Source organism: Octopus bimaculoides, chromosome 3 (assembly GCF_046866305.1).
Source record: "Octopus bimaculoides isolate indiv1 chromosome 3, ASM4686630v1, whole genome shotgun sequence".
NCBI lineage: Eukaryota > Metazoa > Mollusca > Cephalopoda > Octopoda > Octopodidae > Octopus > Octopus bimaculoides.
The window spans coordinates 32,712,137-32,728,896 of record NC_142930.1 but is presented as its reverse complement, the minus strand read 5'-3'; the positions used below and the strand labels follow the sequence as shown (position 1 = coordinate 32,728,896).

General features: G+C 34.2%; 1 protein-coding gene across 1 annotated transcript in view; it reads right to left on the bottom strand.

The window, feature by feature from the left end:
• Positions 1-5,472: 5,472 nt before the first annotated feature.
• The window catches only part of LOC106872011 (aldehyde dehydrogenase family 3 member B1), a 33,467-nt gene continuing 22,179 nt past the window's right edge, over positions 5,473-16,760 (bottom strand). Inside the window, exons 9-14 of the mRNA XM_014918824.3 lie at positions 16,415-16,541; positions 15,792-15,862; positions 12,409-12,524; positions 11,273-11,402; positions 9,680-9,753; positions 5,473-8,311 (exon numbers count right to left, since the gene is read on the bottom strand). Of these exons, the coding sequence (XP_014774310.2) occupies positions 8,304-8,311; positions 9,680-9,753; positions 11,273-11,402; positions 12,409-12,524; positions 15,792-15,862; positions 16,415-16,541 (526 nt within the window). The 3' untranslated portion in view covers positions 5,473-8,303. The remainder of the gene's footprint in view (positions 8,312-9,679; positions 9,754-11,272; positions 11,403-12,408; positions 12,525-15,791; positions 15,863-16,414; positions 16,542-16,760) is intronic.

Genomic DNA, 16,760 nt, shown 5'->3' with positions numbered 1-16,760 from the left:
ACATCATTAACTCCAAACTCTTCAAAGACAACAATTAAATTTATCAAACCCATTAATCCCAAGTTTGTTGCAAGCATTTTTAAACTTAGCAAAATCCATTACTGCCAAAACTTCCAAAGAAGTCAATGAACCATTCAATAACATCCAACCTGTCTTCTGAAAATAGTAATAGAATCTTTCTTTGCATTGAATATTATTAAAAATTCAAACTTTAACCTCATTGATTTCACAGATCTAGAAAGAACTGTTAAACCATAGGCACAGCTTTTTCTTCTAGACTAAACCAAAAAGCTTTTTTTAAAAAATAAAAATAAACCAAATTCGACGACTGGCACCCGTGCCAACCTTTCCTTCATTGGACACTAAACTCTGCTTGCGAAGACCTGTTGAGGCAAGTGAAATCAAAATTGAACCAAATTCGATGACTGGCACCCGTGCCAGTGGAGCGCTAACAGCTCCGTCCAAGCATGATCATTGCTAGAGCAGCTGTCTGGCTTCTGTGCCAGTGACACTTAAAAAGCATCATTTGAGTGTGTTTGTTACCGGCATCACCTTGCTAACACTTTTGCTGGTGGCACGTAAAAAATCATTCAAGCGATACTCTGCAGATCAGATTAGAGACTGCTGCAGCCATCTGGTTTGCCAGTCCTCATTCAAATCGTCCAACCCATGCTAGCATGAAAAGCGGACGTTAAACGATGATGATGATGAAAAAATAACTTACCTAACTTTAACTCCTGGAACATTATCCAGCCTGATAAAATTCTGAATGTAGAAGCTGCATTTACATCATAACCTCAGAAATCCCTTTACCACCACTCTCTGCACACAATAAGAAGAATTTTGACTCTGATATTTAATCCATTGACATGACTTTTCTATGACTGAGGAAAGATCTACTGAACAAGATCAAATTATCTGATATACAGTGCTATCAACAGCTGGTCCAAGTAGAAGACCTGGGTGACAAAGAACCATGTCAGGTTTACTAATACATATGACATCTCATAGAATTAAATTCTGTTGATAAAAAATTTCTAAGATAAATTGTGCATGAACTGAAGACCACCTAATCTACTGAGAGTCTCATTCTTCCAAAGCTTATAATCATCCTTGTGAAGTTTATAGAAATGCAAACCTTAAGTCTACAGCTGATTTCATCAAGATAAGCTTATAAGCCCTTAAACATGAGATTTTTGTGGCTACCCCAAATCAAGAAATAGGGATCTACAAATGCTTTCCCATTTGAAACATTTTCTGTATTCAATCTCGCAGCACAAGTAACCATGAAACAAAAATCACTTTTCAAACAATAAATCACATGACAATGCTGATGAAGAGGAGGAGGACAAACCCTTCAACATCTTGTAACAGTTTTTCAATGATTAGAAAAATGCCAATTTGCTACAAACACTATAAAACATTTAATTTTTTTTTTGTGTGTCTAGTATTTCGTATTCCTTGAACACTGTATGACCTTCACAAAATTTCACCACTTCCTGTCAAAGTTACAGTCAAAATAACAATTACAAAAGTTTAATCAGCATGATAAATTTCAGTTGCTGCTATATTCACAATTGGTGCTTTTATGTTGCCTTATGATGTTTTTTATTACATATTGGAAGGAAAAGATTTTATAGAGCACACTGAACACAAATTCCTGTTTTATGCACTATTTCCCTTCAGGAAATAACCAACTATTGCCAACAGTTTAACTCTGAGGCCCAGAATATTAAATTGACAAAGAATGCTATTATTGGTGGCTTATCTCACACTCAGAATAACATGTTCATTTGCACCTAGGCAATATACTGATTTTAAATTTTAGCTCAAGCCAGCAGTTTTGCAGGAGGGAATAAGTTGATTGCATCCATCCCAGTGGTCAACTGGTGCTTATTTTAAAGACCCCAAAAGGATGTAAAGTAAAGTTGACCTTGGTGGAATTTGAATTCAGAAAGTAGAGATGGAGGAAATATCACTAAGCATTTGGTCTGGTGTGCTAATGAGTCAGCCAGCTTGCCACCTTATACCTAAGCAATATATTGAGTTAATAGTAAATCAGAAGAATTAACAAGTGATTGAGTGAATTATAGACTGTACTGTAAATAAGTCTCATTACTCAACACAGCAGTAATCATTTACTGTGACATAACTAACAGCCTTCACTGTGTATCGAGAGATATTTGATGTCCTGCACACATCCTAGTGTTCATAAACCATTGAGATTTGTATTCATAGAACGAATGACAAAATCAATGGTATAAGAATGTGAGCCCAAAATTTCCAGCTGCTTACATTTACTTTGACTACTCAAGTTCTTCAACTTCTAAGACTAATAGCATAACCCAACAACATACAACTGTTACAAGCCCACTTCCAGTCTAAACCCAGTCACAATTCACGTCAAGGTTTGTCATTCAGTTTTCTTTATTAACCCTTTCACTACTATATTTATTTTGAGATGCTCTGTATTTCTTTCAATTACGTTAAATATAACAAACAATTTTGTAAAATAACTTAGTTATCATTCAGCTAGTGTTAGGAACATAAATTGTGACTAAAGTTTGGTGGAAGATTTTAATTCAAAACTTATGAAAACAAGACATTTGTATTCAGAGCCAGAGCTGGTTTTAGCCGGGTTGGTAACAAAAGGGTTAATACTGTTCATTGAAAATACATTGCAGTTAAATATAAATACATCCATAAAAGTAGTGTGGTCAAAGAGTTCACGTCTTTATCATGTGATTCTGGGTTCAAACACACTGTGAGACATTTCAGATAATTATCTTTCTTGAAAGTCGACAAATATGTTGTGAGTGGAATTTAGTTGATGGAAACGGTGGAAAGCTGGTGTGTGTGTGTGTGTGTGTGTGTGTGTGTGTGTGTGTGTGTGTGTGTGTGTTAAAGTTAGATAAGGCTGGTTTATGGGATTATGTTAGGTTTCACATCCTTAAAGGGCTTAGCTTTATGGTGTATCATCAGATCCCAAAACCTGCTGGCTAAAGGCCTCTCTAACAAGTGGCCTTCTTTTTTCGGATTTATGTTTACAGGCGATATATATATATATATATATATATATATATATATATATATATGGGGCTTGCTAAAACTAGGCCGAAACAGCTGTAAGATTAAACTTCTGTTCATCCTCTAATTCCTTATGTACTTTGTACTTCTATATGTAAACCATGTTGGCAAAATAACATAGTCTGCCATGGACACCTGTGCTTTGGTTCTTTCTTTCTTTTTCTTTTCTTCCTTTTTTTGTCACTTTTGCTATGAATTAAATTAATGAATTCAACAGGATACACCGTCTGCAAGTAGTTGGGTTCAGCATATTATCCTCCATTTTCTAATTGTTACATATATATATATATATATATATATATAAAGGACAGATGGACCTAGTGTAAGTTCAACAACTCAGAAATTTGGTGTCTGGCATGCTGGGAGACCATTGTGCCTGAGGCACCCATCAGCTTTTGCTAAAATATGTCTCTGGGAGAAGGTTACTCCAATATAAAACCAGATATGCTGGGAATGGTATCATACATTTTAGGGATCTTTTGCTTGCACTTTAAATCAGGGTACTCCCACATTCCTGAGCCTGTGACCCATATCTGGATATCTTGCCCTGGCTTGTCTGGATCATGTCAGTAGGGTGGAGAGAGTCTGTGAGGTGTTGTGCAAGCATTACTGAACCTAAAATTTTAGGTTGTGCAGTTGCCACTGCAGGAACTTTCCAATGCCTGGTTGAGTAAGACGAACATGGAAACTGTGGACTTGAATCCAAGTGAAGCAGAATGCAGGTGCAATAAACTCATGCACAAGCACTATTGACATATATAATTACCACCATCAACGCCACCACCACCACCACCACCACCACCACTACCATCATCATCATGTTGCTGCATTTGCTTTCCATGCTGGTATGTTAGCCTCAGAGTTATTGCCCTTCTAGATGAGTCTGAGAATAGTGTTTTGCTTGTTTGTTCCATTTTGGTATTGTTTTTCTATTGCTGGATGCTGTTCATAATACTGACCACTTTACAGAGTGTATGGAGTGCATTTGACAATGGCACCAGCTCTAATGAGGTTGTCATATCTTATCAAGACTTAACAGAAACCTCTCAGTTTTATATTGTCTCCATTCATTCACCAACCATGTTTCTGAATGTACAGGGTGCAGTTTATCATGGTCCCAGCATTGAGGGGAGAGAGAGTGAAAGAGGGGGAAGAAAGAGAAAGAGTAAGAGAGAAGAAAGAGACATTGCCTTGTTCCCTGCAAGACTTAAAGAGATTCTACTCTACATTGTGTTGCCTTTGACTGCTAAGGCAAGCATGACCGACCCAATGGGTGAATACAGAAGAGAGTGATGACTAAGAGGATGAAAGAATCGATAGTATGAGAAGGTTGGAAAAACGATGTGAGCAAGAGGATGGTAGGAGAGGGAGCAATGTGAAACAGTGATAGCTACATGTTAACTGATGGTAATGAGATTGTATAGTAAAACAACACAATAGCCATAAAAATGTGTGATAACAATAAATGTGTAGTAGGAGTAGAGATGAGTGATGGTAAGAGTGGTAGATGTCACTGAAGAGCTTTTGGGGTTGGGAGATGATGGCTATGTGAGAAAGAGAGAGAGAGAGAGAGAGAGAGAGAGAGAGAGAGAGAGAGAGAGAGAGAGAGAGAGAGAGAGAGAGAGAGAGAAAGATTGTGAGATTGAGAGGTAGTGGTAGTGGAAGAGAGGTAGAATGATAAGTGGAGAGACTGAAGTTGAGTGATAGAAGGTGACGTTAGGGGTGGGAGAAGGTAGAGCTTTTATATATGTGTGTGTGCAAATGGTTCTTGGCTGTCGACAATATAAATACAAGTGCTTTTATGCACCATGAGAAGTCCTCAAAAGCTAAATAATGCAGTATTCTGTGTTCTAGCACAATATTGAAGTTATGTTGGAGATAAAGATTGCCTTCAACCTTATCCATTAAAATCCATGCTGGCATGGGTTGAATGGTTTGACAGGACTCAATGGGTTCAAGGACTGCATTGTGCTCCAGTGTTTGCTTTAGCATTTTACTATAGCTGAATGCCCTTCCTAATCCAAACCATTTTACAGCATGCATTGAGCGCTTTTTTCATGCCACTAGCACTATATATACACATGCTCTCAGTCTCCCTCTCTCTCTCTCTCTCTCTCTCTCTCTCTCTCTCTCTCTCACACACACACACACACACACACACACACACACACATACACACAACATACATACACTCACATATTAGGATGTATAAGCAGAAAAAAGGGGCTCAATACAAGTAATAGAGTTTATTCATTTGAAAGTGATGATTTGCGTTGTTGTTACTCCGGAGTTTCTTGCTGGTATGTATTCATTCAGGTGATCTGTTATTTTCCTCAAGTTTTATTGGTGTCAAATATAGCTTATTGAAATAAGACACAAAACATATTGAAATTATTATTCTATTATTTTATTTTACATATATTTTAGTAACAATTAGAAAACAAGTATAAAAATTGCTAGTTTTGCTAATGTATTTCTTTGTAATTTAATGGTTCTATTGAACATTAAAAGGAAATTAATGAAGGCTAATCTACAATTATTTTATATTAAAATATCGATGGATGTATTGAACTATATATATAGTTAATTAATTATTAAAGCTGAAATTAATCAAGGAATACATTAATATATGTTGATTTTGAATATAGTGCAAAATAAAAAGAGAAGTGAGCACTTGGCAGTCCTGTCTTTTTATTATGTTTTATTTCTAGATCTTATCTATTCACTGTGCACATTTAAAAATGATAAGTGTTTTTTTATTTGGCCTGAATAAATTGAGTTAATCACTTGACCTTTTGTCATCAGAAGTATCTTTCAATGGGTGATCAGCTCCATTGATGTCATTGACCTTTTCATAGAAAATCTATTTCTAACAGTCAGGAAAAGTGATGTGATGTAGAAACACAACAAAACTCCTGTGGTGGATTTGAGCTCATATAATTATGTCTAGGAAAAAATTATTTATTTTTATATGTATACAGCAGTTGTCATTCCACTTCCTACACTATATTTTCTTATATTATCCTTTAGACTCTTCTACTGTGCCTTTTGGTAAAATTTGTACTGAAATGCTACTGTAATATTTGAAATATATATATATATGTGTGTGTATGTATATATATGCACACACACACTTATAGAGTGAGTGAGAGCAAAGTATAAGTAGCACAGAATAATGCTCAAATAAATGTGAACTTAAATTCCAAATTCCTCATCAAGAGCCTAGCTCAGGGCTTCAAAAGTGGCTAAATTGAGCTGCTATGGTAGTAGTAAGGCTTGGGACATATACATATGTGTCTCAAGTCTAACTGTGTTTATTTACCCTTACTACTTCTATATGTATGTATGTAAGTGTGTGTGCGCGTATGTATGTTCATATATACTAACGAAAGAAAAGGCCACTCAATATATCATGAAGAGTTTATAATTAAGTAATCATCAAATAATTCACAGATACATTACTTACAATTTTACATGTGCACCCTACCCCACATTTTGTGTATGTGCAAGCTTTCAGTAATGAATTCGTGGATTATTAACTATTTAACATGTACAATATATATATATATATATATATATATATCAACAACAGTAACACCGTCCTCTATAGGACCACTACATTTAGTTGGCAAATATATATATATATATATATATATATATATATATATAAAGCATTAATGGAATGATAAGAGTACAGGAATTACATAATGAGCTTCATTAGCTTTCAACTGTTTCTACTATAAGATGAAGTACAATTACTCAGCTCTGAGTGTACTGCTTATTATAGCAGAAACAGTTGTAAGCTAATGAAGTTGATTATGTAATTCCTGTTCTTTTGTCATTTCATTAATTTCATATTACACCCTGCACTTGCCAAATACTCTATTCTGAAGCATAAGTATATTGAGTCCTAAAAACAGGTTAATTAATATTGCTATGCCTAAGTGAAACAAAATATGGAAATTCTTTTATGCAAGTTATCATGTCTACCATTTGAAATGAGAAATTTTTCAGTATAATTTTAACCTTTTCCTTATCATTTTGCTTCATCTTTATTTGGTGGTATGTTTAACCAGAGATGTGCTACTGGTGATAAATCATGGTGTGTTGAACATTATTGTAAGATAATCTTTTACATTGTTTTATAAAATAAAAGTATACATTGAAATGATAGTCAAGTAATTAACCGATATTGATTTTTCTCCTACAAGTGTGATTAAATAGATTCACTAGCTTGAATATTTCTCAAACTAATTAAATGTATTGATTTAGGGATGTGTCTCCTTAATTTCTGCCCATGATATTTGGTTAGTAGAAAAGTACACCTCAACCATTAAGATGGAGGAGACCAACAAAAGTTATGTCTTGTCAATGGACACATGACTCTAGTGATGAAACACAAATTGTTGACTCTTCCTTTTGGCTTTCAGCAACTTACAAATAATTTTGAAATATACTTTATAAAAATATAAAAAATATGAACCAGATAAAAATAATGTAGAGACGTGTTAGTAGCACACCTTGAATATTACCCTTGTTGTTGATAAGAATTACACGAGAAAAATATAGTAACAAGGTATTTTATAGATACTTTTTAGTTTCTTTTGTATTTCACAAGGTAATCCTATCTCTTTTCTAACTGAAATGAACCAAGATACTTTATCCAGATTTATAAGATAGTGTCTTTGATAAGGCCTGAAGCTTTTATTTTTGGTATCAAGCACCTTAATCCACCCAAACTATATATTTTAACCCTTTTCTTGTGACAATCTCTTATGATCATTCTGTATAAAACATCCTGGATCTAATTTTAATACTATTTTTGTTCTGTTCTATAAGAATTTGATATGCAAGGATTTATATTCGAAAGTTGGTAGAAATGGTATTGCAATTGACTAGTAAGATACAAATTAATAAAAAGAATATCCAAATTCAACATCAATCACTTGTTAGCAGAACTGTTTGCCTAATGGCATTTCGTCCGACTTTGTTCTTGTGTCTCTGTCAACAAGAGCCTAGAAAAACCCTAAACATTTTTCTTGGACTACATGTATATAAAAATAATTGATAGAAGGAAGCTTATAATAATCTCTCAATAGGGATTTGAAATTAAATAAAACAAATTAATAAATTAAAGGGATTATTAAACATTGAAAAATTAAATTTCATTCTTAACATAGATCCTCTTGAATTTATGCTTCTGTTCTTGTTAATGATCAATGTCCTGCAGAAAAAAAAATAAAAAAATAAATATAAACATTTTGAGCATTAACAACCAAAATAAAACAGTATTCTGTTAATCTAAGCTTACAAGTCACAAACAAAATTTTGATTTTGTATTTTGCAATTTGCAAGAATATTTTTATTCTCTAAAATGTAAACACAAATGAAAATATGAATAAATGAAGTCAGTATTCTAAAATGCTGATAAATAATGCTGCTCTCTAAATAAGAGGCAGTAAAAAGAGAAAAGTCCAGGACAGAGGTTTCCAAACTGCAGTGGCAATATTTCCCTTGGGTACAAGATAACATTTCAGGAGTGTGATAAAGAAGGAAAGTTTGTACTTTATTACAATTACCTTTCAGAATAATATTATTAATTTACTCTTAAAAGTACATTTCTACTATGAAGCAATACAAGAACTTTATTATTCTGTTGTACTATATATGATTGAAAAAAAAATTAGTAATTGAGTTTTTTGTCTTCATATATGATATTACTTTTGTAAAGGCAATAAAAATTAATCAATAATTTAGTAGGAGTGCAGTAGCACATAAAGAATTGGGATTCACTAATCTAAGATGTTATTAATCATTCACTGTGTGTGTGTGCATGCATGTGTGGATTTGTGTGTGTTCATGGACATGCATGCATGCATGCATGAAGGTGCATAAGTATATGTGTAGGATAGATAGTAAAAATTCTGAGCAAAAAACTTTGCTAAAGGCCTTGAATAACTGTTCTATAATTCTATAGAACTCACTCAGATCGTGATAAGCCATCCAACTCATACTAGCATAGAAAACAGATTTAAAATGATTATGAGGACAATGTTTAACGGTTCAAATTTCATCAGTCAACTTTCTTGAAAATCGAAGTACCATGTGGCGGTTCTCTTACTGGCTCATCTGTAAATAAGCTGTTTCATTAGTTGATTCGAAAAGGAGAGACAGCATGTGGATACAACACAGCTACCTCCACCTTTTATAGTGGAGACGTGGTGGGAGAGTAGTTGTGGAGGGACGGGGGTTGAATTTTATCTGTCAGGCAGATGCTTTTGCTTTTAATTCCATCAGATGTGCATACGCCCGTATGAAAAGCCACTTAAGCTCTAAGAGTTTTTTTAAGGACTTGTACTTCACGCCTGGTTCAATAGTGTTAAGTGCATGGGAGATAACTCCTTAAAGCATGATATCGGCTAGTTTTCGGTGATGTCCTGGTACCTACTCTTCACAGTAACGTAATCTAAGGTGAGTAAAATTAAGTGTATGCTTAGTCCTACACTCTACCAAGTTCCTCTCTAAAATAAATGAAACATAAAAAAAACTAAATATTAAAACATAAAATAAATTATTAAATCAAATAAAATACCTCTTTTGAGAGATTTCCTGAGCACCCACTGCAACCTCCGATAGTTTCTCTCATTATATGGAGGATAACGAATTCTGAAATAAACACCATACAAAGTATATCAATTTCAATAGACTTAATGGTTAAGTACAAATATAGTATAAGTTAAAAGTATATGTCATACAAAGTCTTATCTTTATGTTCAGTGGAAATGCTACATAAGTGACTCAAATGTCTAGAGTTTTGGGTATGGTACTTATAAATTAATACAGCTATAAATAAATAAATAAATAAATAAATATGTATATATACTCTACTTTGCAAATTAAGTTCTATTTCTTCTGTTTGTACCAGCAAGCCCATATGTTTAATAAATATATATTTGGTCTTGCTGTGAAAATCTGAGTAGTTAAGAATCAGAGCTTTCAGCAACTTGGAATGAAGGTCAGACTGACTACTTTCATCTCCCATTAATGAATCATCAATTATTGCTTACCTATGTACACAACAAAACTAAATATATTCTTATTAAACGTATAGATACAACTCTCTCAAATGTATATATATTATATCTATTCTAATACCTTCCATCAACCAATTACCATATTTTCAATGTATTGCTTAGCAGCTGACTTGGTATAAAGCCACAAAATCATCCATCATGTTCCCAACAACAATTTTGACCACTTTTTTGAGTTTAGTACCTCTACCATATATGGGTAAAGGGTAAAGAACCCCCTTCAGTCATGAATGACCATGGGATGGCACTTAGAAAGTTACTCTCCAAGGCATAAGTCTTAGCAAGGTTGTTTATGGAATACCAGCAGTCACACCTTGCACACCAGCCACCCTTCTCCATACCACTGATATTATCCAAGGGTAAGCCAAAGGCCAATACGGCTTGGCATCTGTGAACTGGAGCAATGTGAAATAAAGTGTCTTGCTCAAGAACACAACACACAGGCCGGTCTGGGAATCTAACACACTACCTCATGATTGTGAGAAGATATTCTAACCACTGAGTCTTGTGCCTTTACACCATATGTGGACATGCATATAAAATTAAAAAACAGTGCAGCACCCATAATTTTCAGAACCATTTTTTCATGCTCAGAGCTGTTGAAGCATGGAGTAAACTAAAAACAACAGTTGTTAACTGTTAGGACATTGTATCTTTCAAAACTTTCATACTTCCTGAAATTTTCTATCACTACTCTTGATGTGTGTTTGCACCATTTTCTCTATATGGTTCATTTGTTGCTCCCTTTTCTGTAGTATTTTGTGTGCTTTGTTCTGTGTGATTGAAGGCCAGCAATTTTAGGGAAGAGGTTAAGTCAGTTATATCGACTCCAGTGTCAAACAGGTTCTTATTTATCAACCCTGAAAAGATGAAAGCAAAGTTGACTCTGGCAGCATTTGAACTTCCAATTTTACATTCTGAGTTCAAATGCTGCCAGGGAATGATAAAATGAATACCAGTTCAATACTGGGGCTGATATAATCAATTTAACTTCTCCCCATAAACTGCTGGTCCTGTGCTAAAATTTGAAACCATCATCATCATCATCATCATCATCGTTATTATAGCAAGAAAGAAATTAAATAAATACTTACGAGTTAACTGATTCAAGGGCCATAGATTTCCACATGACTGATTTATGGTGACTGAAGTTATCAAAGGAGAATTTTCCATGGTAGTAACCCATACCACTGTTGCCAACTCCCCCAAATGGAAGAGTGTTAACTGGTGAATAAAATAGGAGTAAAATGTCAGGCTAAGTCAAATAGGGAAGCATGAGAAGAACTTGAGGTTATAGCGACGATGGTGGAGGTGTTAGTGGAGGTTGTTGCAGTAATGACTCTGATCAAGAAGTCTATACTATTGTATAGCTTCTGCTAAATTTCAAACAATCTCATTCTGATCCTAAGTTTAGGACTGAAGCCCATAAAAGGAAAAGCCAGCTGTGAGAAATTAACTGTCACCATAAGAGGTATTAATGCCTCTGTGAACATGGTTTGCTTAAACAGATCAGTTGGTGTGTAACCAAACATTAGTAAACTTGAAAGTAAGCCTTGTGAATTTTCCTGTCAAATAGTTCTGCTGAAGTTTCTAGAAGTTTTGACTGAATGTTATAAAAGCTAGGTAATCAGTCATCTTAAAAGAACAACCTAAGGTGTTACACAAATTCTTTTGGTCAGTCTTGTGATAAGGTGTTCTCCCTTTTTCAACTTATTCTGCTTTTATAACCATGAACAATTTTCATTTAAATAACTCAAAAATATTTTATGCAATGATGACTTTTAACTGTCCCATTCACTGTTCTGGCTTACTGCTTTTTTAATTAATTGCTGTACATTAGTAAGTGTTATAACAAATATGGAAACTTATGAAAACATTGACATTATCATTCTTACCTTCACACACAGCCTATCTAATATTGTGGTCTACCAACGGCAAATTAATAATTGAGGTCACTAAAGTAATAACCCCACTAAAACCATCTTGATGAGTTTTCTTTTGATAGCATCACTGACATTATAACCACTACCACCACCACCACCACCACCACCACCACCACTAACAACAACAATAACAACAGTAATTACAACAACGTCATCAAAAATGAAAACATTTTATGCAAATGTATAGCCTTTCAGCTCTTTCTAGTGTTCGTTATGCTATGGGAAAATGGGAAAGAAATTATCAAATAATGTACGGCAGCAATAGAAAGGAAAAAATGTTTACATACGTGCTGTGTGAACCACAGTGTCATTGATGCACACACCTCCACTAGAAGTTTCTGTCAGAAACTGCTGTATTAACCGTTTATCTTTACTGAATAAATATAAAGCAAGTGGCTTCTCACTGCAAAAAAGAACACAATTCAAGTTAAAATCAAATCAAAATATTGCATATATTCTCAATAGCCACACAGTGATTAGCTATGGTTCTATTAAATAAAATCATTCAGGGTGTACATTGTCAAACTGTTGCAGGTACTATTTTTATATCTGGTATTCATATGTTTAACCCTTAAGCATTCAAATTATTCTGTCAAATGCAATACCTATTTATTTACATTGATTTGAATTAATCATGGATTATCTTGTAGCTTTGATATTTCAATGATGTGATTGCTTATGTTTTGAATGACATTGTTAAATCAGTGTGAGAGGCCAGATCTGGCCAGTTTGAACATAAAACAGGTAGAACATTTTGACCAGATATGGCTGGTTTAAATGGTAACATTTAAACCAGCTATATCCAACCAAAATATTTTGCCTGTTTTATGTTCATACTGGCTAGATCCAGCCTTTCACACCTAGCCTATAATGTCATTCTAAAAATATACAATTACCTCATTGAAATCTTGAGGCTTTGAAATAATGTATTGATTAATTCAAAATAATGTGAATAAAAGCATTGCATTAAACAGAATAATCTGAAATCTAAAGGGTTAAGTAAACCAGTATGTAAAACAATGAAGTTAAACGATGATGATGATGATGATGATGATGATGATGATGATATGTATTTGTACAGGGGTTGGACAAAATAATGGAAACACCTTAAAATTTCAAACAGATTTATTTTAATATGGGGTAAGACTGACTTTGGCAGTAATTACAGCTTGAATTCTGTGAGGTATGGACTTGTACAAAGTTTGAATTGTTTCCAAAGAAACTTTTGTCCATTCTTCAGTTAAAACAGTCTCCAGTTCTTGTAGTGATGATGGTGGAGGATTTCGACTCCTTACTTGTTTTTATGGTATTGTACTTATGGTGCATTTTAGAAATGCACCATAAATGTTCAATAATACTGAGATCTGGGACTGGAGTGGCCAGATAAGATATTCAACTTCACTAGAATGTTCCACGTGCCATTCAGTAACAACTTTAGCTGTGTGAATTGGTGCATTATCATCCTGAAAGATTGTGTTTCCCCCCCGGAAACAGTTCCACAACCACAGGATGGATTTGATCAGATAAAATGCTTAAATAGTCTTCACTATTAATTCTGCCATGAAGGGAAACCTTTGGGCCAGTAGATTTCCAAGATATAGCCCCCCCCCCCTCCCTGATCATCACAAATCCTCCTCCTTGTTTAACAGTTGGAAGAAAGCAGTCTGGGTCAAATGCTTCTTTTGGCTGTCTCCACACATATACTTGGTGGTTGGAAATAAGGTAAAAGATGACCTGTTCAAGAAAATAACATTCTTCCACTGCTCTAAAGACCAATTCTGTAGGTTTTTACTCCACTCTAAACGCTTTGCAATGTTTGTATTTGAAAGTAGTGGTTTTCTGATTGCAGTCCTCCCATAAAATCTGGTTTTGTGCAGCTCTCGGTGAACAGTTTTTGTCGAAACTAGGTTCTCAAGGTGGTCATTAAGCTCTGCAATAATTTTGGGAGCTGTACTTTTGTCATCCTTTCTAATAATTGGTTTTCTTCTGGAGTTTTGTTTCGATAAGGAGATTTTTCTCTCTTTCTCAAAGGCTGTCATTACTTTCGAGACAGTACTTCTTGATACACCAAACATTTTGGCTGTTTTCGTTATGCTAGCGCCTGCCATATGAGCACCAACAATTTGACCTCTTTGAAAGTCTGATAGATCTGTTATTTTAATGAATTTTAATTACCTTTTTCTGGTGATATCTGAAAAGAAACAGCAATTTTAGCAAAACATATTAAGCAACACTAACAATAAATTTTAAAAAAAACATAAAAATAAACAAGCTTTTGATGGTTTTATAGATATTTCAAAATTATGATGCCATGATGCTAGGTGTTTCCATTATTTTGTCCAACCCCTGTATATGTATGTATTAACAGAATCTCATTAGTTGGGTTAATATTTAAACTCTTCCTTTCTATTCTCAAACCCCAGTATTTACCTCAGTCCCTCAAATCTAAACGCTTCAACATTACAATTATGTACCCCATTTTCAATTTTAATTTCACTATTTCCACCTTTAAGTTAAATTGTTTCTCCTTCAAATCCAATCTCTAAACCTCCTTAGGAGTTTAAACTACCAATACCAAACTTGTATTTTAACAAAGGCTTTAAGTACAAATTCAAAACATGCAAGAACCATAGTCAAAGACCAATGGCTAATAGATTTTGAAGGGATATAATCCAAAATGTAAATTTGAAATAAAAGTTATTAAACAACTATAAAAAAATATCCAGCTAGCTGACCCTGAAGGATATAAACTACTTGGCCATACAGTATACACTACCAAATCCCAAGATATCTAATTTGAAAGCCTGGGGCAGGTCAAGAAAATGAATCAAAAGTTTAAATGTGATGCTGTGAGCACGTCACATTCCTTTACTTCAAGTAATTTGGACAAAACTTTCAGTTTCTTCTCCAACTATAGGGTCTCACTGCAAAATGGCATGATTGATTTGACAAGTGGATCATGGAGTATCATTGGAGTATCAAGTGGATCATGGAGTATCATGTAGTGATTCAAACAAGAAATATACTGAAGTGGTTTCCCATTACCTTCTATAGTCCTACAGAAGAAATTGAATTCACCATTCAAATTGACACAAGGGTGTACAGTGCAGGCTCTGTCTAGAACAGTGGACTATATTACTCTACAGTGCCTATTTAGAGTTAAGGGAACTCTGCTGTTGAGGGTCATGTGTTTTAAAAAACAAATAAAACAAGGGAGAACCTTGGGAGATAAGCTGATCTTTATCAAACTCAGCTGTCAAGACTCTTATCTCACAGTATTGATAGACTGATAAAATAGTTTTCACAGAACATAATTTACTTGGAAATGGAGAAAAGACTTTTGAAGTTGGGGACCTGAACTGAACAATGCAAAATAATGAAACATAGACTACTTATACAGTATCCTTATATAGTGCAGTAGTGACTTTGCATAACCAGCATCATGTATTTATATTTAGACAGTGTCAGATATGATATGTTAAGTAACTTTGACAAAGACTCATTGCAAATTAGTGATAGAATACAAATGATCAATTCTTCATTTGGAAACTGGTGACTACAAGAAGTGGGTTCAAAGAAGCAAGAGAACATTCTCGCTAACATGGGAATAAATCAAGTAAAAACTGTAAAGTTTTGCAGAAAATAATTTGTGTTTTTATGATTTACTTACTAACTGGTGATGAGATCAATTGCTTCATCAGCACTTCTCACTGGCACAATTGGAAGTATTGGACCAAAGATCTAATAAATGAGTAAAGTTAACTTGTTTAATTTTAAGATTTAAAAAAAATATATAAGTGAAAAATAAATATTCTTTATTCACAACAGAAGATAAATGTTACTTATATTGCACTCTCTCTTTCTCTTTCTCTCTCTCCCCCTCTCCCCTTTCTCTCTCTTTATCTCCACCGCACACACAAGTAGACAAGGATACATATTTATATGAATCTATTCATACATACACACACATATATATACATCAAGGGAGGTGTAAGACAAAGCACTCTTGCAATATGTAAAAATATGTAAAAAAGGCAGCGAGCTGGCAGAAACGTTAACACACCGGGCGAAATGCTTTGTGGTATTTCGTCTGTTTTTATGCTCTGAGTTCAAATTCCACCAAGGTCAACTTTGCCTTTCATCCTTTTGGAGTCGATGAATTAAGTACCAGTTGTGTACTGGAGCCAATCTAATCGACTGGCCTTTTCTCCCCAAATTACGGGCTTTGTGCTTAGAGTAGAAAAGAATATGTAAAAATATTTTCATCTAAAACATCAAAATATATAATGTTACCTCTTCTTCCATAAATGGATCTCCTGGCTTTGCATTTATAATTAATCCTGGTGTTATAAGCTGCTGCATATCATCAACCTGGCCTCCATAAGTTGGTTGCTGACGCATCAGAAGGTTTTTGAGCCGTCTGAATGAAAGAAGTTAACTAAACATCAATCAATTTATGTATTACAATTTTCCCCTTTTTCATAAAGGTTCAAGAAAAATTTTTTTTAATTTTTGAAATTCATTTGATATTTTTATTTAGATAAACCCTTTATTCACCATCATTGACCACCATGCATCAGTTGGATGAAAATTTATGTTTAGGATGCTTGCTGGATAAATAACAAGATAATTTTATATA